General features: G+C 33.5%; 1 protein-coding gene across 2 annotated transcripts; it reads left to right on the top strand.

The window, feature by feature from the left end:
* Positions 1-12,188: 12,188 nt before the first annotated feature.
* LOC102625693 (mitogen-activated protein kinase kinase kinase 1-like) lies at positions 12,189-20,552 on the top strand. Of its 2 annotated transcripts, XM_052441903.1 has the most exons (9): positions 12,210-13,340; positions 13,882-13,966; positions 14,233-14,295; positions 15,023-15,180; positions 16,206-16,278; positions 16,360-16,419; positions 18,909-19,019; positions 19,175-19,418; positions 19,889-20,552. In XM_052441903.1, the coding sequence occupies exons 1-8, from the start codon at positions 12,445-12,447 to the stop codon at positions 19,382-19,384; spliced, it is 1,656 nt and encodes a 551-aa protein (XP_052297863.1). In that variant the 5' UTR covers positions 12,210-12,444; the 3' UTR covers positions 19,385-19,418; positions 19,889-20,552. The 2 variants fall into 2 exon arrangements, 1 of the variants encoding a protein (XP_052297863.1); XR_008054917.1 differs by lacking the exons at positions 19,175-19,418; positions 19,889-20,552 and adding an exon at positions 17,339-17,472 and having other exon boundaries at positions 12,189-13,340.
* The last annotated feature ends 1,997 nt before the right edge of the window (positions 20,553-22,549 follow it).

Below are 22,549 nucleotides of genomic sequence, written 5' to 3'. Positions count from 1 at the left end.
CTAAGATAGTCTAAATCACTTTCACCACAAATCCAACCACCTTCATAGAAAATTAATTCTACATATAATTAAAATCCACGTCCTTGAGGGATCGACACTCGTCACTATTGATCTATTCTACAATAGATTCGTGCACTTGCGAGTTCAATAAAATTTACACAACAAGTTTTTTGCGCAGTTACCGGGGAGGTAAGTTATTTTAATTTGTAGAATTAAGTAAGTAATTTCTTTTAATTATTTTCTTGTAATTTTTTTTCTTATTAAAAAAATTAAAAAATAGTGAATCTACATTTTGAGGCAAGAATTTTTTTTCTCTTTTAAAAGTCTGTAATTTAATTTTCAAGTTATTTTTCTTTGTAATTTTTGTTTATCTTATTAATTTAATTTTCATTAATTTATTTCACATATTTTTTTATTTTGTTTTTTTTATATAGAAAGGTTTTAATAGCGTAATAAGGTTAGTACTGTAATTTCTCCTTCTTCTTTATTTTTATTTGTTTTGTTCCCATTTATTTTGTGTTCTTTACATGCATGGTCGAAAGTCATTATTACATAATCTTGAGCCTATAGACCTTGAACTTGAAAAAATACTTCGCACACACAAACACATTAAAAATAAAATGGATTTGCAACAACAACAAGCACCACCAGAGAGGCCATTTAAGGACTATTTCAGTCCCTTAGCTAATTTGAGCACATCATGCATAAGATACCCAAATGTAGCTGCTAGCAGTTTTGAACTAAAATCTAATGTGCTAAATTGTCTCCCAATATTCTATGGCCTAGAAAATGAGGACCCATATAATCATTTGAATGATTTTCATGTTGTTCGTCAAACATTTATATATGAGAATTTTTCAGATGATGACGTTAAACTTAGACTATTCCCATTTTCTTTAAAGGATAGAGCTCGTTCATGGCTCAATACATTGCATGCTAATAGCATTACATCATGAGAACAAATGGTAACAAAATTTTTGAATAAATATTTCCCAGTGCATAAAACCAATATTATTCGTAGGGAAATCTCAGAGTTTACCCAAAGAGAAGACAAGCAGTTTCTCGAAACATGGGAGAGATTCAATGGGCTACTCTTGAAGTGTCCACATCATGGGTACGAGAAATGGCACCAATGCCAATACTTTTTGGAGGGATTATTGCCACATGTGCAAGAATGACTAATGGCAACAAGTGGAGGAGAGCTAATGTCAAAAAGTGCATAAGAGATTTGGGAATTCTTCCAGCGAAAAACGGATAATTCCCAACAACAGAGTCAATCGTTCAGGAATACTAAAAGAATTAAGGGAGTGAATGAGGTTCACATTGGCGAGTCAAGTTCGGGAATTAAAGAAGTCAAAAAGATGGTTGAAGGTCTTTCCCGACAAATAGCATCGTTAATAACTGCTAAATTAACAGAGCCACATGACCATGACTCATACTCAGATCAAGCCAGTGCCATAGGTGTAATAAAAAAATCATCAAATTACAACCCATACTCCAACACATATAACCCTGGATGGAGAGATCACCCCAATGTTTCATGGTCTCAATGATTCCAACAGAATGGACCAACAGCTCCAGCTCCACTAATGTAACCAATTCCCCAAGTTTCTTAAGCCTCTCAGTCACCATTTAAACCATACAATCATAACAAGAACTACTCTCAACCCAGACCATGGGAGGATACATTCCAGAATTTTAGGAATGTTACTCACTCCATGATCAAGCAACAGAACTGCATCATTGATGAAATATGAAATACGATGAGAGCAGGCTTCAACTCACAAGCCTAATCAGTTTCAAGCCTCCAGAAGATGGTAGAACAACTTGCTTCTTCAGTTCAGACCTTGGCAAGACTGTTGAGAAAGACAAGTTTCCAAGTCAACCAGTGTCTAATCCTAAAGGAGTGCATGAAGTAAGCACCAGTTCACCACAGCAGTATGGACAGGTCAAAGCTGTCATGACCTTGCGAAAAGGGAAAGAAGTCGATAACAAAGCAGAGATGTCGGTGACGAAAATAAATCAAATTTTACCTGTAAATGTTGATGACTCACCACCGGAGGAGAAAGAAGAAACCAACCCACTAGAATACGTTCCTAAAGCTCCGTTTCCTTATAGGTTAACTAAAGGAAAGAAGGAAAAATCCACAGGTGAGATTTTTGAAATCTTTAAACAGGTAAGTGTTAACATCCATTTGCTTGATGCTATAAAACAAGTTCCATCTTATGCCAAGTTTCTTAAAGACTTTTGTACTAAAAAGAGAAACATTCACGTTCAAAAGAAGGCCTTTTTAACAGAAAACGTTAGTTCTATACTCCAATACAAAATTCCTCCAAAATGCAAAAACCCAAGCTTCTCCACTATCTCATGTAGCTTAAGGAACCACACAATTGAGAATGCTTTGTTGGATTTAGGAGCTAGTGTAAATCTGTTACCCTACTCAGTATTTTTGAAACTTGGATTGGGGGAATTACATCCAACTCCAGTGGTGTTACAGCTTGCAGATCGATCCACGAAAATGCCTCGTGGTATTGTGGAGGACGTACTTATCCAAGTAGACAAGTTTTATTTTCCTGTTGATTTCATTGTAATTGACACTCAACCAATCCAAGATTCAAGGAATGACATCCCCATTATCCTAGGCCGATCTTTCTTGGCAACTGCCGATACTCACATTCAATGCAAGACTGGAAATATACAGTTGTCTTTCGGCAACATGACTATGGAGCTAAACATTTTCAACATTGCCAAATAGCCTCACAATGTAGATGATGGAGTTGTTGATGTGGATTTAATAGAAACAACAGTTGATAATATTGTTTTTTCAAACCTTAGTGATGACCCTTTACAAACATGCTTAACTCACTTTGGTTTGGATTTTGATATTGACAGATCGGTCGATGAGGTCAACGCCCTACTTGACTCATCACCATCCATGGACACTAATAAATGGAAGTCAAGAGTTGAACAACTAGCACTATCAGAGAAGAAAATCATCCCATCATCGAAATCACCACAAACAATTACCCAACACTTTGGAATATGCGTTTTTGGGAGAAGAAAGCACTCTGCCGGTAATCATCTCATCATCCCTAAATGACGAACAAATAAGTAAGTTGTTGGATATTTTAAAAGAGCACAAAGGAGCATTAGGATGGACCATAGCGGACATAAAATGTATAAACCTAGTAGACTGCATGCATTACATTCACCTGATGAAAATGCTAAACCTACTAGGGAAATGCAACGTCGGTTAAATCCTAACATGAAAGAAGTTGTTAGAACTGAAGTCCTTAAGTTATTAGATGCAGGTATCAATTTTCTCATTTCTGATAGTTCATGGGTCAGTCCTGTACAAGTTGTCCATAATTCTATTTTTTTCTCTTTTTGTAAAACTTCAGTTAGCACCCCTCCTCTTTTCAAACTTTAACATTATCCATAAAATTTATGAAAAACTTCATCTTAGCCTAGAAACCTTTGCAAATTAGTCTCCAAATCGAATTTATTTCTTTTAATTTCTGTAATTTACTTTCTGCATTTATTTTAAATGGTCAGTTCTATCGTCTGACTGTTATTTAAATTTTGTTAATTTATGTATTTTTGTTTATATGGTCGGTTCTACCGGCTAGCATTTTAATTTCAGTTTGTTAATTTATTTATATGGTCGGTTCTACCGCCTATCATTTTAATTTCAGTTTATTTATTCTTGTACATTAATTTATTAATTTTATGTTTTATTATATGGTTGGTTTTAAAATACCGCCTAAACTATTTCTTTTAATTTCTTTGTTTATGGCTAGTTTCACCGCCTAAGTTATTCATTTTATTTATTTTCAGTTTGTTTATTTTTATTTTGCATTTTTGCTTATTTAATTTTCAGTTTGTTTTTATTTCTGCAATTTCATTTAGTGTTTTATGCATCATTAATTTCTTTAGCATGCATCAGTAGCATTGCATGTGTCATTAGCCTTTCTAGATTATCAAGAGATATATCGCATTTAAAGTTAGTGGTCAAAGATTGAAACAATATCTGGAATACCAACCACGTGAAGCAGATACCAAAATCAATTTGAGTGACCTACCAAATCTTGATTAAGCCTCTCTGTTTTAATTTTTTGTGAATTTGATTTACCGTTACTTTATCGTTTGAATTGTTTGATTTTTTTTCTTTTTCCTTTTCTCTATGTCTTGAATGGACTGCATTACATTTCGTTAATTGTATGTTGTTTGACAATTGTGATTTAGCTCACCAAATTTTTATACTTGTCATGAGTACCTCCATGAGAAATTTCCTTTTCGATCATCTTAAAACGCTTTTACATGTAAAATTTCACATGACGAAATTGCTTCGATTTTGTAAATTACATCCCATTTGAGATATGTAACCACCAGAGTTAGTATCTCACGTGAAAGATCTAGAAAGACAACTCAAGGAAATAAAGGATGGTATTTATAATCTGCAATTGGAATTGTAGGTAAATTCAATAAAAGGACGAAGGTGAGTTATATTCCTTGTGTGTTTTTGTTTTATTTTGTTCTTCTTCTTCACTTTTGATTTGATTTTGCAGATTTGATTCATTTTGTTTTGATTCACTCTCTTGTATAAATGGCGGATAACGGTACTCCATGACTTTTTAAGTCGGTATTCTTAATTTCCCACAATAATTGAAACCTCAATGTCAAGCATGGAAGAAATACAACAAAATTTGCATCAACATTTTCCTTCTCTCCCTCAAAATGCTCTTAAGAAGATTTACAAAGTTCGTTGTGAATGAGTGTGTTTGTTAATGATCAATGAAATTCCTACTGACATTCGCTGGTTAATTGAAGCAAAGGTCCGATTGGCAGGTGAGTTTTCTGATCCATTCATTTGAGTTTTCTGATCCATTCATTTCCTACATGCCTGGTTTTGGTAAAAGTACATTTGCTATGAAAAGAAGAGCTAAATGACTTGGCTCTGAATGTTCTCATTGTGTAAGACTTGCTTGCAAAAAGCCACTTTGTAAAACTTTAGGAATGTTTTCTGTAAATCGTGAAGATAAAATCAAATTCGTTAAAGATGACATGAGTAAAGAATCGTTGGATGATATCTTACGATCTCTTGAGACACATCCGAGCGGATATGTTCAACGTGAAATTCAAAATTTATGGAAGCTGTTCCAAAAAGAAAGTGCACAATTTAGTCTTGGAAATAGGACTCCAAAAGACTCTATTTGCCAGTTTATAAGAAAACTGGATGGGAAGCCTATCCTCGATCCATAGAGGATATTCAAGCCGTTATTGGACGTAAAACCAGAGGAAGATGTGAACCACAATCACAACTGCCAGTAAATATCCTTTTATTTTATTATTCTTTTATCTTTTGCATTATTATTATTGTGTCTTTTTATATCTAATCACTGTTTATTTTTTCTTTTCACTGTTTTCCTTTGAATTATTAAGCTAAAAGTTGAAATACTAACTAGGCAACCCAAGAGGGGGGGTGAATTGAGATATTAAAAATTATTCAATTCTAAAACAAAACTCAATGCAAATCCAAAACTAATTTAAAGAAATAACAAATAAATCAATCACAATATATGTCTTTGTGACCAGATCTGACTTAGAACAGATCAATATCACGCACGTTTTGTTTTTCAGCCGATATACCAATTTAATCGAAAAATATTTTAATTATGTGATTTTAAAGCAGACCTAGCAACAGATCTAAAGGCTCATAGATAATACTAGATCTAGATCCCAGAAATAGTATTCTAATTGGATGGAGGGAGAAGAGAAGATACAACTAAGGGCAGAGATCCGATCTCTTTGCCTTAGAGGAACGTAACAATTTATGTGAATTTAAATTGCAAAAATTTAAACAGAATTTAAACATACATTTGAAACTTTAAACTTTAAATAAATTAAATGAGAGATGCTTACATAGATTGCTTAGATCTGAGAGCTTTACAACAGAAAATGTTTACAGATTTTTCAGAAAAGGAAAATTACAAGACATAAATAATTTTCCTTGATGTCTTGATCCTGATTTCTCGGAGAGAGAGAGAAAATGCCAATGTTGTAAACAAAACTCTTGCCCTAAATGTTACATAGCTTTGAATTTAAAACAACTGAAGCTTGAACTGTGGCGAGTTTGTAGCTTCAACTGTAGCGAAATTGTAGCTTTATTCGTCCACTGTAGCGAAACTGTAGCTTTATCAAAAAAACCCAACAAGAGAGGTGTCGTGGAAGACAACATGATTGAAGGCATCTTTTGCTTTATTTGCTTTTGCTGTACCTTCACATGCGTGGCTGGTAAGATGAAACTTTAATGGAGACAGCAACATGGAAAAGGGGCCATAAAAAGGTAAAAACTGGGTGAAGAGACATGTGCACTCTCACTTGTGTCAAGGGGACCACCCAGAAAAATAATACAAATACAATCTGAAAATAATTACAACAAAGTAATTGTTACAAAGGGAAATACAATCATTAATTACAAGGCAATAAGGGAAATAAGACAATCTTTACTTCTTTTTTTTTTTGAAACAAAGCTTTAATGCTTTAATGGAGAGAATATTCTGAAGCAGTCATCTTCGTTTTCATCTCCGAGGGAAATGAATGGTTCAGCTTCTCCTGAGGAGCTGGATGAAGAGCTTGCAACGGATGGCTCAGATCTTGTGTCAAGAAGTTGCTGCATCACTTTGAAATATTCATCCTCGGTTTTGGCACTGGCCAATAGGGATTGGGCTTTGGCCCTCTGGGCGAGGAAAGTGATTTGGGTTTTGACTAGGTCTTTACTTGGGGCAAGGAGGCCTCTTGTGGAAAGCCAGGATTGGATCGTGGCTTCAGACAATTTTGACTGTTCGTCAAATTTAGACCACCATTTGACTTTGAAGGTTCTTTGTAAAACTAGTTGGGTGTCTATGGTGTGGTATTGAAAATTCCACATCCAAACCCAAGGAAGGAAGGCATTTGTACAGAAGTAGAGAAAAGGAGGAAATCTCTTCTCAGACTCAGAGGGAATATAATGGGCTTTAAAAAGGTTTAAACATTTAATGGCATTCTAGGTTAGAATGTCTAGGCTTGGCCCAAAGTAGTTCCACCAAATTTGGAACCAATTTGGAAGGCTTTGAACGGTTATTTTCGAATTAAAGAAAAATAACCAGGAGTGAGATCGTTTGGGATTTTGAATAAAAAAGGTGTTAAACCAGGCATGTTGATAGTCCCAGTAAGAGAAAGATAAACAATGGTTTAAACGTTTTTGAAAATTGGTGGGAAAAGTCTTTAGTTTGTGGAGCTAGTCACCCCCACTGATTTGGGCTAAGGACTTTAAGGATAGTAGTCGTGGAATAGGTTGGCTCAGAATGAGCTTCACTAAGGAAGAAATGTTTAAATTTTACTGACTCAGTGAACTCAAGTATGCTTTGGTAGAAAGACTGGAGTTTGGATAAATCCCATGATTTAAAAAACCAGCCTTTCGGGAAAATCTTTGAAATTGCTTGAAATGGATCAGAATGATAAAACCCATCTTCCATAGATAAAACATTTTTTTGATAGGCTTTATTAAACCAATCCGATGATTTTTGTGAAAGCTTTGATTGAGAAACAACAATTTGTGAAGAAGAGCTTTCACATGAAACGATTTCTTTAGAGGAAGAAGGTTTTGAAATTTCTTTGGAAACAGGTTTTTCTTTCTCAGGAACTTGAGAAAGGGCTTTAGTTTGAGAAATATTTTGTAAAGCGAGCATAAGCTCTGGAGACTATATAATGGAATTCATCCATTCTTTTACCTGATCTTCAGAGGTAATGGCTTTATATTGGGCTTCTTGTTCTTCAACCATTTCAATCCAAGATTTGATGGGCATGGCAGAAGAAAGTAATTTTTCTTTAGAGGGAGTTGATTGGGGTTCTTTTGAGGTTGCTTTTGACTCAGTGTCTTTAAGAACAGCTTTGCCTTTGTCTTTTTTCTTGGGCGGCATTATCTGTTTTGAAGAAATTCCCTGGTTAGAAAGTCAGGGATTGAATTTGTATCACCTTTAATAAATTCAATATCAAAATAAAAAACACTTAAGATGGTTTGCCATCGTGCAAAAATCTGTTTTGATGCAATATTTTGAACATCTTTTTCCAAAATATGTTTTGCAGCTTTGCAATCAATTCTAAGCAAAAATTTTTGATTTAATAAATCACTTTGAAACTTTTAGATGCATAAAATAATAGAAAGAATTTCCTTCTTAGTAGTAGAGTAATTTCTTTGACATTCATTCCAATGAGCAGAAACATACTGTACTATTTATTCTTTATTATTTTCGGATTGCTTTAGTATACCTCCATAACCTAAATCTGATACATCTGTTTCAACAATTTTAGGTAATGCAGGATTTGCAAGGAATAAACATGGAATATTTTTAACAGAATTCTTTATTAGCTTAATAGCTTTAGTATGCTCATCAGTCCATGCAACAGGGTTCTTCTTTAACCTATCATGCAAAGGTTTCGACATTCTGTTGATATTAGGATAGAAATCAAGTACATAATTTAGACTACCTAAAAATCTCTGCAATTGTGTTTTGTCAAGGATTTTATCAGGAAATTTATCAGCAAAAGCAAGGGATCTTTCAATAGGCGTAATGGTTCCTTTGGAAATGTAATGACCTAGGAACCTAATCTTTGTTTGAAACAAGGAAACTTTGGAACTAGAAATAGCTAAACCAGCTTTTCTAGTAGCAAGGTAAAAAGTCTTTAGATGTTTGAAATGTTGATTAATTGTTTGAGAAAAGATCAACACATCATCAATGTAAACAATGCAAAAATCAGAGAAAGGATTATAAATGTCATTCATAATTCTCTGAAATTCTGAGGGTGCATTCTTTAATCTAAATGGCATAACAGTCCATTCATATTGTCCAAAGGGAACAGTGAATGCAGTTTTATAGCGGTCTTTAGGATGGATTTGAATTTGCCAAAATCCTGATTTCATATCAAATTTGGAAAAAATAAATGCAGAATGTAGTTTTTGAAGCAAATCTTGTTTATTAGGTATGGGATACGTAATCTATTTTAATGCTTTATTCAGAGGTTTATAATTTATAACAAGTCTAGGTGTTCCCCTTTCTATTTCAGAGTTTTTATTAACATAGAAAGCGGCACAAGACCATGGAGATCTAGATTTTACAATGAGTCCTTTTGATTCTAAGTCTTTTATTTCTTCTTTACAATGTTGTTCGAAATCCATATTCATTTGGATTGGACAGGCTTTGGTGGGTATTTACTTTTCATCAAAAGAGTTTTCATAAGGCAAATCTATTAAATGTTGTTTTCTGTTTCAAAAAGCAGAAGGTAAATCCGCACATATTTCCTTTTTAATAAGGTCTTTAAAATCATAGATTTTTCTTTTTACAAATTCATTTTGTAATTGGTTTTCGATTCTTTGTAAATACAAATTCTTTTTTAAACAAGTTAAATCATTTTGTTTTGATTTGAGGAGTGCATTAATTTAGTTCTGGTAGACAGAACAAGCTTTAACAATATTCAAGTTTCTTGTCTTAGGTTTCTCAATAAAGGGAAAAACAAGTTTCTTGGTTTTTACTTTAAAGGATATACTATCATAGTTGACAATATAGGGAGTAATGAGATTGATAAAGGGAGTTCCTAATATAACAGTATGATGGATATCATTTGTTAGAAGAAAAGAAGTCCTAAAATCAAACCCATTATTATGAATTGAGGCATCAACTTTAGATTTGACTTTTAATTTTGAATTGTTGGCGGCTGAAAGTTTTTCATTTGTTTTTTCATGAAATCTTTTGGGGACAATGTCTTCTTTAATACAATTTAAATCGGCACCATTATCAAAAAGAGCAATAGTGTCAATTTCAAAATCTTTAGAAAGAATTAAGGTGATTTTAATCAAATATTTTCTTGTGGTGATTTGTTTGAGAATAAAAAGGAAATCATTGGGTATAGAATCAGTGTTTTCGAGGTTTTGTTCATGATCACCAATCAGAATTTTCTTGTAATCGTTTTTGTAGAAGGAGTTGAATGGTTTCAGAATCATTCTTTTGTTTTTCTTTTAATTCTTTTATCTCAAGTTTAATCTCTTTTATTTCTTTTTGAAGATCTTGGATATTGGGAGTTGTTGTTTTCTTTGTTTTCTTTTTATCCAAGATTTTAGTTAGATCATAAGTATTCTTTTTAATTATTGGGGTTTTAGAAGTTTCTACTTTATTGAGTTCTAGAGTTTTTAAAAGTTTATCAAGATATTCTTTTTGGAGATTTGGATCATAAATATGTTTAACTAATTCAAGAAAAGTTTCTTGTTCTTTAGTCAAGACATTAATCTTCTTTAAATAGGACTCTGTGTCAGAATTACTATCACTGGATATAGAAGTATCTGAGTCAATTAACTCATCATCAACCTGTAGAGGCTCACTGTCTCCTGTCATGGAAGACTCAGAGTCAGATGACTCTAATAATAAGGGGGCTACTTTTGAAAGTATTTTTTCATTAAGGCCAAGCTCATGGAGCTTTCTGCTCATTCGACAGAATTTTGCAGTGTGGCCTTTCTTTCCACATTTATAACATGTGGCTTCTTTGTAGTTAAAAGGGATTTTTGTCGTGTCTTTAGAGGTTTTCTTTTTTGAGAAATGAGGTTTCCTAGAAGGCTTCGAAGGTTTCTTATGGAAAGGTTCTCTAAAGTTGTGGAAGGGTTTCCTATGACTTTTTGATTTGTAATATTTTTTGTAAGGTTTTGTAGAACATTTACCATTACAATCTTTAGAAGTGGAGGCTTTAAAGGGATCACAATTGAATTGCTTACAGAAACTGCCTAATTCTTGCTTAAACTTTCTAAGCTCCCATTTTAGACGCTTCTAAAGTTTCAAATCTTGACAAATCTTTAAACCTTCCTTATTAAAAAAACTGACTAGTTCACCGTAGATGAGTTCGTCATAAGGAATACGGTTGTCATAGAGGGCTTTTATGAAATTCCTAATATAAGCCATCTGTTGCAACAATCCTAGGATGTTATATTCAGACATACCATCAATGTTCCACTCATAGACAGAGGATGCATTAAATCGTGATTGATTTAATGCACTAGGCCTGTTGTCTATGGCCTAGTCAGGCGGAGACTTGACAGTAGGTAGGGCTAATTCCCAATGGATTTTGTTGGTTTTAGAAACAAGTTTTTCTTTAAAGGCTTCTATATCAAAAGAGGCTATAGACAAGCCATCTTGTTTTAGTACACCAATTTTACTAGATTGGACACTATCAGGGGCTATTTGGACCTTAGAAGAAGAAGAAGAGGCTTCTATTCTATCTAATTGGTCTCTAATGGCTTTAGCAAAATCTGATTTTGACTCTTGGACAAGCTTTTGACTAGTTTTCGAAACCTGAAAAGGTTTGAAAATAGGCTCCTTAACTTTTTTGTCAGAATCTGATTTTGATGTAACAGGAGAAACGGCTATGGTTGACTTCTGGAATTGGTTTTCTATCCTAGTCAATTGTTTTCCTATCGTATTTAGATTAACATTATAGAAATTATTCTGTTGGATAATGCTATCTAAATCTGTTTCTGGATCTTTATGGATTTTATAAGGTGAGGCTTTAATCTCAACTGGAGGCTCACCATGTTCAATGGTCAGATTTCCTTGATGTCTTGATCTTTTGCTGTCCCTCCATCCAATCAGAATACTATTTCTGGGATCCAGATCTAGTATTATCTATGAGCCTTTAGATCTGTTGCTAGGTCTGCTTTAAAATCACATAATTAAAACATCGTTCGATTAAATTGGTATATCGGTTGGAAAACAGAACGTGCGTGATATTGATCTGTTAAAAACTGAAGAAAGAGACATAACCCTTTCAAAGTCATTTGAAAATATTCATCTATTTTCAGAACATTCTTTAAAGAAATTAAAAGATAAAAATTTTAATTACGTTCATATCAGCCTAATACAAGTTGGTATAAAACCTTTTACAAAGACTTAATTCTATACTACTTAGTAAAGAATTATCAAAAGAGATGAATCGCCCATCTTTTAAGACAACCAGTATAGAGGTATTAAGATATATATATATATATATATATATATGGTAAGTGGAGAGAAAGCTCAGAGAACACCGAGAGAAATTGTGAAAAAATGATAGAGAGAGTGAATAAATATAGAGAGAGAGGGTTAATTTTCCTCGGTGTTCTCTCAGCTTTCTCTCCACTTAGCAACGCTCATGTAGATATATAAGAGCTAATTTTATGCCTCATATAGACCCAAAAATTATAAATGCGTGCAATAAAAATGTAAACTGCAAAAGCAGCCGTCTTACGACAACACATTGACATAACTGCGTGCTTGCTTTGAGCGACACTTTTGACTCATCGAAAAAATCCGCTGTTGACCAACTGCCCCGATTTACTGGCAAAAGCAGATAGATGGATAGATATCGATATTGATAGCTAGATGCATGCCCTTCATGGACGCCGCCAAGCCTAAGCCTCGCTCCTCTCGGCCCAGACTCGACCGACGTAACGCTCTTAAGAACATTCAATACGACGCGTCGTTGGCCCCGTCTTCTGCCTCATCATCATTCGACGACAAGTCGTCCGCCTCCCCCCGCCGAATTCGCTCCCTGGACTTGACCGATAACAAGACCAGCTTCCGAGTCAAAGGAATGGACGGCGAATTCGACCTCATTTGTCGCAGCTTGGGCTTTTCCGGGCCCGAAGATTTCGCCATTCCGGCCGCCGCCTGGGAGGCCCAGAAGGCCCGCTCCCGCTTTTCTTTCGATAATGCCTCTAGATTGCAATTGCGGTTCGATCAAGCTTTGGATTTAACTGAAGAGCAAGAATTCAAAGCAGCGGTTATGCTTGATGACGAGCGTCTTGTTTCTAAGCGGGGTTCCAGCTTAGCTAAGAGAGAAAATAGAGTAGGACCCAGAGCCGGAATTAACGGCGACAGGCCGCCGGCTCTGTCGCCGCCCTCGCCTATGAAGTTTCGGCGGCCTGTGGAGGCTGTTGATGATGATGAGATATTGAAATCGTTTGCTGCAGAATCTGATGATGAATACTTTTTGCATTCGCCAATTGCAGTAGGGTTTATTAGTCCTTTGAATGAAAATGAAGAAAATAATGAAGTGAGGAGGCTAAGAGAAACTAATGTTGTTGAGGAATCTGGTCCGTCCATTTCAGTTCATGATCATGACGGTGATGATGATCGTAAAGATCTTGCAGTTAGATTGATTAAGGAACCAGTTTATAATGTTTCCCCGAATGGGAAATTCAGAAGAAGAATAATGTCATGGCAAAAGGGTGAGCTCTTGGGAAGTGGGTCGTTTGGAACTGTGTATGAAGGCTACACGGAGTAAGTAAAATTGTTTTGTTCGTTGTGCTAATATGCTTGTGTATTTGATATCCTATTAGTTACTTAGCCTCATTGATTATGTGTAACTGCTGAAAGTAAATTAAGTCCAAAGGATGTATAATAATGTTGCATTAGAAGGAAAAATAATAGCTTCATCGGTGGGATTTTGGCTATGGTACATGTAATCTTGTCTTGTTTCTCAAGAAAATCATGCAAGTCGAATTCAGTTTTGTTGTTGAGGGCAGCAGAGAAAGTTGATGATGAGCTGTATTGGATATTCTTACTTGGAGCTATGATTTTTGCAACTACCTTACCGTTTTCTTCTAAAATCTAATTATTTTGAAGACTTTGAGGGGTAGTTTCTTTTTTAACTATGAATCCCTAGTCTGAAGGTGGGTGGTATTATTTGTGGAAAGACTCAATTCAAATGATTAACTAGGCCTTGCTTTACTACCATTGATATGCATGTGTATGTGCAAGTGTGATGTGCATATACTTATATTTTTAGCAGTCCCTCTTATGCTTTCTGGTTTGTTTGCAGTGATGGATTCTTTTTTGCCGTAAAGGAGGTTTCATTGCAGGATCAAGGAACACAGGGGAAGCAGAGCATTCTTCAACTTGAGCAGGTGGGATGATTTTTCTTTTCCTGATGGAAGTCCATGACGTATTATTCTGTAATCTTTTTCCCCACCTTAAGTTATAAATCAAACAGTTCCATAATTTTACTATGCCTCTAAAAACTTTAGCATAAATTACTGCAGCTGCATGGTCAGATCATTATTATTAAACTCATGCAGTTCCATATTTTTATGATGCCTCCAAAAAGCTATAGCAGAATATACTGCAGCTGCGTGATCTGATCATTTTTCTAATATCTTTTTTATTGGTTCAGGAAATTTTACTTTTGAGTCGGTTTGAACATGAAAACATAGTTCAATATTTTGGCACAGACAAGGTATGCATCTAAAGTCCATGCTTGGTTTTTACCTTTTCTTTCCTTGTAGTAGTATGTATGAAGTGAGAACCAAAACTGTGCACCTGAATGCCACTTCTTGACCCCCTGATATCTATGATATTGCCAGAATATGAAGCACTGTGTATTTTTCATGTATCTTATTGCCTTTAGCACCAATTGAATTTTTCTCTCTTTTTTTCTTTTATGTAAAATTCTACCATCATCTTCCGTAATTGAATTAGGTAGTTGTAAAATACGTGACAAGATATCCTTCAGAAACTGGTTTTTAAGATATAATTATTTTAATCTAGTACTATTGCCGGTGTTTCCCAACTATCTGTACTGTCCATAGGTACTCTATTTTGCCAGTGTTTGGAAACTAGCTGTATACCAGTGGTCTATTATTGCCATCTTTGATTTGATTCAGCAGCATTAGGTTGTGCGATTCTTTATTCTCTGGCACCCCAGTATATATAAACCTGCCCAATATGTGTAAATCTATCTTGTATGGTAAAATACATAATGGCAGGGAACTTCCACAATTGTCCTAAATTTGAAGCAAATGTATAATTTTGCACGCTCTATGTTGTATCAAAGTTAACTAATTCTGTAAATTTTGATGGAATCTGTCTCCGTCATATTAAATTGTCTTTTTTTATATCTGGTTGTTTACGCCTGTGCTTACTTCAGTTTTGGCTCTTTATTCCAATTCATCAAATGAATTCAGGATGAAAATAGACTTTTTATCTTCCTTGAGCTTGTAACAAAAGGTTCTCTTGCAAATCTCTATCAAAAGTATCACTTGATGGATTCTCAAGTCTCTGCATACACGAGGCAGATCCTGAATGGTTTAAACTATCTTCACGAGCAGAATGTGGTTCACAGGTGATAAAAGTGATTTGGCTGATATATTTCCTATTCCTTTTCCTTATAATGACATGTTCTCTCTATGGTTACTAAACATAATAGCTTTTTCAATATTGGAACATGCTTTGCATGTTTTCAATATTCCACATTTTGGCTGTCAAGATGTCTTAGATAGATGAGTTCATGTCAAAAGTAGTATAGGAATACCCATATGTTTACGTGTATGTATTGCTGATATTTCAAGGATAATTTTCATTGTGGTATTAGATATGAGATGTAGTATATGAAAGAAATCATTAAAAGGAAGGAAAAACAGAATAGAAACGAGGAAGGAGCATATAAGGTGGGTAGGATGTTACTCAAAAAACCAACAATGTTGAAAATGCATTTTGAAGAACAATTGTAACTTTAACACCATTTGCTGATAAGTATTAATCCCTCCTCGCAAGGAACATTATATTCTCAGTTTTCTGCAATTCGTTGATATTGTTTTCGTTCAAGGTTAAACCAAAAATAGCAATAACAGATGTCTTTAATCATAAATTAGCAGCTACGAAGTTTCAACAGTATATTAATCATATATCTTGTTATTGCATGTTTTGGGGAAGAATTTCTTTTGATAGAGTAGGAACTACTTCTCTCAGTAAAATGTAATAAAAATGCTTATTCAGATAGCTCACTTATTGTTTAGGGACTTACGAAAATTGTTCAGAAATCATGTGGAAGTTAGGACATAGTTTATGTAATTATATGGTTTTATGTAAATATATGTAAAAGAAGATAAAAAATGAAAACTGGTTTCCAGCCGGGTGCAAAGACTGGTTTATTTTTGGCCACAAGAAATCGTGCCCTAAACTCACCAAAATTAAGTCATAGTTTCAACTGCATTGGATCTTCTGCATGAATCCATTTTCCACCATTCTTCTATGAAATGACCACTAGTATCATTGTGGCAGGTGGAACTTGGATGAAAAGTTGCTTTTTTTCATACTTCCACCTTTTAAATTTAGCTTCTTTGTAATTTGTCTTTTTCCATTTTCAAGGGATATCAAATGTGCCAATATATTGGTAGATGCAAGTGGATCAGTAAAACTTGCAGATTTTGGGTTGGCTAAGGTAGTTTCTCTCTCTCCCCCCTTTTCTTTTGAAAACTCTTTAATGCTACAGTACTTAATGCAATATATTTGATCTTTTCAGGCAACTACAATGAATGATGTCAAATCCTGCAAAGGAACTCCATTCTGGATGGCCCCTGAGGTTTGCCTCTTCTGATGTAATTTGATTTATATAGAGAAAATCTGATATATTTAATGAGTGTCCATTTATGACCAAACTAGGATGATCTCAAGAAACTGATTGCTTATAACTGTTTATCTTTCGGTCGCTGCCAATATTTGAATACTGTGAGACACAAAATCTGATTTTCCCTTCTGGCACTGGAAGTTCATTTTTTGGATTGACATGTTTGACATAGGTTTTAGGAGGTTAATTTTATAAACTGACTACAGTGTTTCATTTTTTCCCCCCTCCTAATTGCTTTTTATGTATTTTTAAGGATTTTCAAATCAGATTTTCTACCTCCTTTCTTTTCAGTTTTGAAATCTGATAAGTCTTGTCCAATGGTTGGTACTGGCACACATTTATCAAACTATCACCACCAAAAAGCTGGAAACTGACTCTTTAGTGAAATGGGTAAACATTCTTTTGTTTATCAGGATGACACAAACTCCCTGCCTCCCTTCTCCCAAGGGTGATAGTCATCATATATTCCAGAATCAATTAGTCAGCCATTAGTCTGACTAAATGAAGTTGGTCAGATCATCCTTTGAGCACCTAAATTGATGGCCACATAAGACATTGTTTTTGGCTTTTCAATCGCATAAGATTATAGGCATAAAAATTTGTTTGCTGCAATAAATGGATAAGATGTCTATGATTTTCTTGTCATTTTGGAAAAAAAAAAAAAATATATATATATATATATATATATATTATAGGGGAATTCCTTCTCTATTTAACAGAAGAGAGTATGGTTTAATCTGGTTTAGCTTACAGAAATCAAGGCTTTGGTAAATTTCTCTTGTATTCAATTCTCATGAGAAGATTTTTATTGATTTATTAGACTGATTCTCTCGTCAGTCAAATGATGAAATCCACCATTTGCGAACTGGCTTAGGTAAATCTATAGAGAAATTCAGAGTAAGGATTGGATGAAGAAACTAGAAAAATCAGAACAAACCATAAGAGGTTCAGGTAACGCCTTGATTAGGAACGGAAAGCAGCATTGATAGCCAAGCTTCTAAATAATCTGTAAGAAGATTTTTTAATTCAAAATATGGGAAAACAGTCAGAAGTGCAAACATTATTGCAATCATTTTCTGTAAATTTTAGGTCCTAAAATATCCATCTGCAGCTAATCTATAATTATAACTGTGTAGTAGAATATTTCATCTAATGTAATGTAAACATCAATAGCAAAATCAGAAGATGAGAGTTAGGTGTCAGAGGTAGAAGATTAATATGCTGGCAAAGGGAAACATCATGGAAAGCTTAACTAGTAGTTGTAATAAGCAAACCTAAGTAAGTGAAAAATGCTAGCTACCTGATTTCAGATATCTTTCAAGTCATATGCTAGACTCATTACAAATAGATCTAAAGACTTTTGAGAACTCGAGGTTTCATAGTCTTAATCTTTTGCTTCATCTTCTTAAAAGCCCCTGTTGATATGGCATTCTTCGGAATGTCCCCTTGTTCAATGCAATCTATAATTGGAGCTTGATGATGCTCAAACCACTAATTAACCTTCTTTATGAACCTGATGAGAATGTGTTATGTTGAAGCCAGCCTATAATGCCTTTACCTAAAATAAGAACATGAGGTTAATTGATTTCTTGTTTGGTTGGCTCTAAGAAAAGTCTTAATGCAAAAACTTATGTAAAATAGAATTTTAGCTGCTGATTCTATATTTCCGCCGTCCCTCTTTTATCTTGAGGGATTTCTATTTGAAAATAACTTGTGTCATTTGTTTCCTCAATGTGAGTGGAAAACGTTCTTTTGTTATTGGCTTAAAATTTTCCACTTATGAAATGTTCATTGAAAACAAATCAAATAATTGTTATATATTGTGGTTGACTGATTGTTTAATATGTCATTAAATGTAAATAAATTGCCCATATATTTGTAATTATTTTCTCAGAAGTATCGTCATTGCATACTTCTAATTTGAGCAGGTAAATATTAACTTATTGGACTCTATTTTATAGGAAAAGAAATGCAAATGCATATTAAACACCTGTCTTACAATCTTTTATTTGAATTGATCCAAAGCTCCAATAGTTATTAAATCATTTTAACTTTTAATCAGTACAGGATAGGTGTAGTTAAGTAGAAATCTTACCCTGCACATCTTATTTTGCTGCGTGGTCATCTAAAGATGTCACGGCTAAATTGATAGACACGATGCATGGTGTGAGATGTATCAACAAAATTGAGTGACAGTTATGTTTTAGAATTTGTTTTACTCTGTTATTTCACCATATTTGTGAATTAATGGATTTAGACTGCTATTTTGAGAGTTGAATTTCTTGTAATTTATTCACATTTAACAAGTTCTTAACTGCATTTGTTACTGCTAATTGAATATTTACTTCTTGAATGTAAAATTCTCTTTTAATATATCATGTTGACACATACCAAAAACATTTTTATATTAGACGTTTCAGGTTAACAAAATTTGTGCATTTTAGGTTGTTAATTTAAAGAACCGCGGATATGGACTAACTGCTGATATATGGAGCCTTGGGTGCACTGTGTTGGAGATGTTAACTCGTCAGCCTCCATACTCTCATTTGGAAGGCGTACGTAATAAATTTCCATTTATCCAATTTGATTTTCTTTCTCTAATTTCCTGTGCTTTTATGCCAGTTGTTTGTTTATATTAAACATTTTGTGATCTATGAAAGTTGGCATCAGTTGTTATGGTGTTAGTGATGGCATAATGTTCTGTTGGCAGATGCAAGCATTATTCAGGATTGGCAAGGGTGAACCTCCTCTAGTTCCTAACTCATTATCAAGAGATGCCCGGGATTTCATTCTTAAATGCTTACAAGTTAACCCAAATGATCGGCCTACTGCAGCTCAACTAATGGAACATCCATTTGTGAAGAGGCCACTGCAAAAGTCTAGAGGGCCTCCTTCATACTATAACAACATGCACTCTTGAAAGATTCTGATCATCCTTTGGGGTTTATGTAGAGGTAGTCTAGCATCACCTATAATATTAAATGCAATTTCTAGTTGTAGGGCTGAACTCTTATTTGGTTTTTATATCATGGACATAATGAAAATAATGAAAATAGTTAACTATGTCTACAAAAACATCCATTTAGGCTTGGCACTTCACTCTCTAGCTTAAGATCGTAATGCACTTCCTAACAGCTGTCTTGGTGACCCCAATTCTTGGTACAAAGGCGTACAAGTGCTTCATGATGTTTTAATATGGCTCCTTCTATATGGATGACCAGACAAACTTAATAGATTCACTGCATTGGATCTGGCTGCTTTCCTTTTAATTCTAATTTTGCTTTCCTTTTAACTCGAGGTTAACCTACATGTCAACATGCTAATTTTGCGTTTGGTTCTATAGCCATGGGGAATGGTTCTTTTATAGCTTATGTTACTGTTTTTATATATTAATTATTCATTTGCTTGTGTCCTTTGTTTGTAGGAGTGGCCAGGCCAGTTGCTAATATTTGGAGAGGTTTGAGATGCGGCATATATGGTGCTAGCGTAGGAGCTTTTGCTGTTGAATCTACCTGCCGGGCCGTTCTTGGCACTGAAAACTGAGATGGTGCTTTCTAGGTGCACAACTGCTTGAGGTTCAAAATCTGAATAAGCATCTTATAGTTAGAAATTCTCTGGTGTGGATGCCCTCTTTTTTTATTTTTATGCAGACATGCTATTAAGCTATATGGCTTTATAGTTAATTGAATAATGATTCTATTAAATCGCATGATTTAATAGTAAATTGAAGCTGACTATTAAATCATATTACTTAATAGCGTGTCTATATGAAAAAAAAAAAAAAAAGGTGCCCACATGAGAGAAGGACTCTTAGATACCTTGATCGGGTGATTTGTTAGCATTGAAACGGAGAAGGTACATTCATTCTTTCATTGCTTATGGGCGTCCTGCAGAGAGATGAATGGCTTATAAATTGCTAGGTTTCCTTCCCTTTTTGGGGCCAGGTTTTTTCTATTAGGATTTATTTTTTCGTTTTCTTTTTTACTGGGCAGTGATTGGCGTTATTTTTAAATGGGAATTGTAAATATCAAGTTGGTTGTAAATAACTTCTTTGGGAAAAGTAAAAAAACTGTACTTTGTTTAATTTATATTTCCTGCATTTTAAGGAGCTCGAAAGGAAATTCTGCCAATATGCCCTTTAGATGCTGAAATGCAACTTGGTGAAGAGTTCTTGAACGATTGAACGATCATTCAGATGATGATATGAAAATAGTCAAGCTTGTCATTTTATACTTTGTAGAGTTAGTTTTTTTTGGAAAAGAGAATAGATCATACAGGGTGCGTTTGGTTGGAGGATAAGAATCGGCAATTAGATTTCTTTTTTTTTTCAAAATTTTTCTAATCCTATCGTTGGTGAGTATTCAGATTACTTTATCCTAGGCCCATAAGATAATCTCAAGTTTGTAAAAGGAAGTTTTTCCAAAGGCAGCCATGGATTAGTTACGTCTGGATTATATATTTAACTCATTTATAAACATTACAATTATATTAATATGTGATAAATGTAATTAAAAATATTGATTTTAATAATGTAAATAATAATTATAATAAATATCATTATTCATATCACATTAAATTATAATTCTATTTTAATTTATAAAATTATTAAATATTTTATAATTTCACATTTAAATTTTAAATTAGTTAGAAATTAATATTCAAAATATGAATTTTGGTAAACTTATATGGACAAAGCTGTGGTGCCCCGGGTTCGTGGTACCCCTAATTTTTGATAAATTACTTTGCGGTCGCTCTTATTTGTTGAAAAGATAATTAGAAACTTTATAATTTTAATAGATAATTCCAATATATTTCTATTTTTTATACTTAGTATATTCCTATTATTTATATTTAAATACTAAACCATAGTTGATTATTATGAAAGTTTTACATTGTTATTTGGTCATATTATTATTAATAAATTAATTTTTATTATATACTTAAATTATTTATAATTGATTAAATATATTTTATATTGTTTCTAAAAAAAGATTAAAAACCAAAAAATATATCCATGCCATTGAAGCAAGTTATGCGTTTGATCTAACGAACAACTCATATATGGACAAAACAGGGAGTACCATGCACCAGGTGCACAATAGTTGGACCCAAATAATATATAATTAAATAACAATAGATAAATATTAGAAATATATTTAATAAGTAAAAAATATTTAAATTATGATTTAATTAATATCATTAAGGTTGATTGGTTGGAATAATTGATACAAAATTTTAGTTTATAGTAGTAATAATAATAATAACAACAACAACTTGTAAATTGTAATATGTTAACATTAATTATTATAAATAAGAATATTAAATATTTTAAAATAAAATTTTTAATTTTATATTAAATAAATTTTCAATTGTATTAATTCAATTAAACGATGATTAACTAACTATTTATTTATTTTTAATTAATAACAATAATAATAATAATAATAATAATAATAATTATTATTATTATTATTATTAAAACAATATTGTTATCATTAAATATAATCCTATCTTATTTCTTTTCATCCTACCTTATAATATAACATCCCATCCTATTACATATATCTTATCCTGCGTATCAAACGCAACCATATAGATAAAATACCTTTAGAAACACTCTTCTTTCAATATGATCAGTAAACCCACGACATCTGTATTTTGTCATAATACTCGAACTGAAATTGTGATTAATCTGGAGCATCCCATTCCTCTCTTTTCCCTTCTTGGTTTTTGCATCATACGTACTTAACAATCAAACTTTGGTCATTAAAAAGTCATGGAATGTTCTTACCATTTTCTCAATTGAAGCCAAGTAAATTGACAAGTACAAGACTGTCGTCAAGCTTTGGTCGTCAAATTGTTATCGATTTTGCTTTAATAAATTCCCTCTTCTTCCTCCTTTCCGTCGTAGTTTTTTTTGCATCATATATATTTAACAAGAAATATTTGGTCATAAACAGGTCACGGAACATTCTTCCCATTTCCAAGCTGCAATTAAGTAAATCGATAAATACACAATTGTAGTCGAGTAAATAGACCTAGAACAAAAATTAGTGTTTGCTTTGAATCTAAATGAAGATCGTAC

This window comes from Citrus sinensis, chromosome 5, assembly GCF_022201045.2.
Source record: "Citrus sinensis cultivar Valencia sweet orange chromosome 5, DVS_A1.0, whole genome shotgun sequence".
NCBI classification, from domain to species: Eukaryota; Viridiplantae; Streptophyta; class Magnoliopsida; order Sapindales; family Rutaceae; genus Citrus; species Citrus sinensis.
This window is presented reverse-complemented; position numbering and strand designations above follow the sequence as displayed.

Coding starts and splice junctions, on each gene's coding strand:
- LOC102625693 (XM_052441903.1), top strand. CDS start 12,445: ATGCCCTTCATGGACGCCGCCAAGCCTAAGCCTCGCTCCTCTCGGCCC. Junction 15,181..16,205: donor GAGCAGAATGTGGTTCACAG/GTGATAAAAGTG, acceptor TCCATTTTCAAG/GGATATCAAATGTGCCAATA. Junction 16,279..16,359: donor CAGATTTTGGGTTGGCTAAG/GTAGTTTCTCTC, acceptor TGATCTTTTCAG/GCAACTACAATGAATGATGT.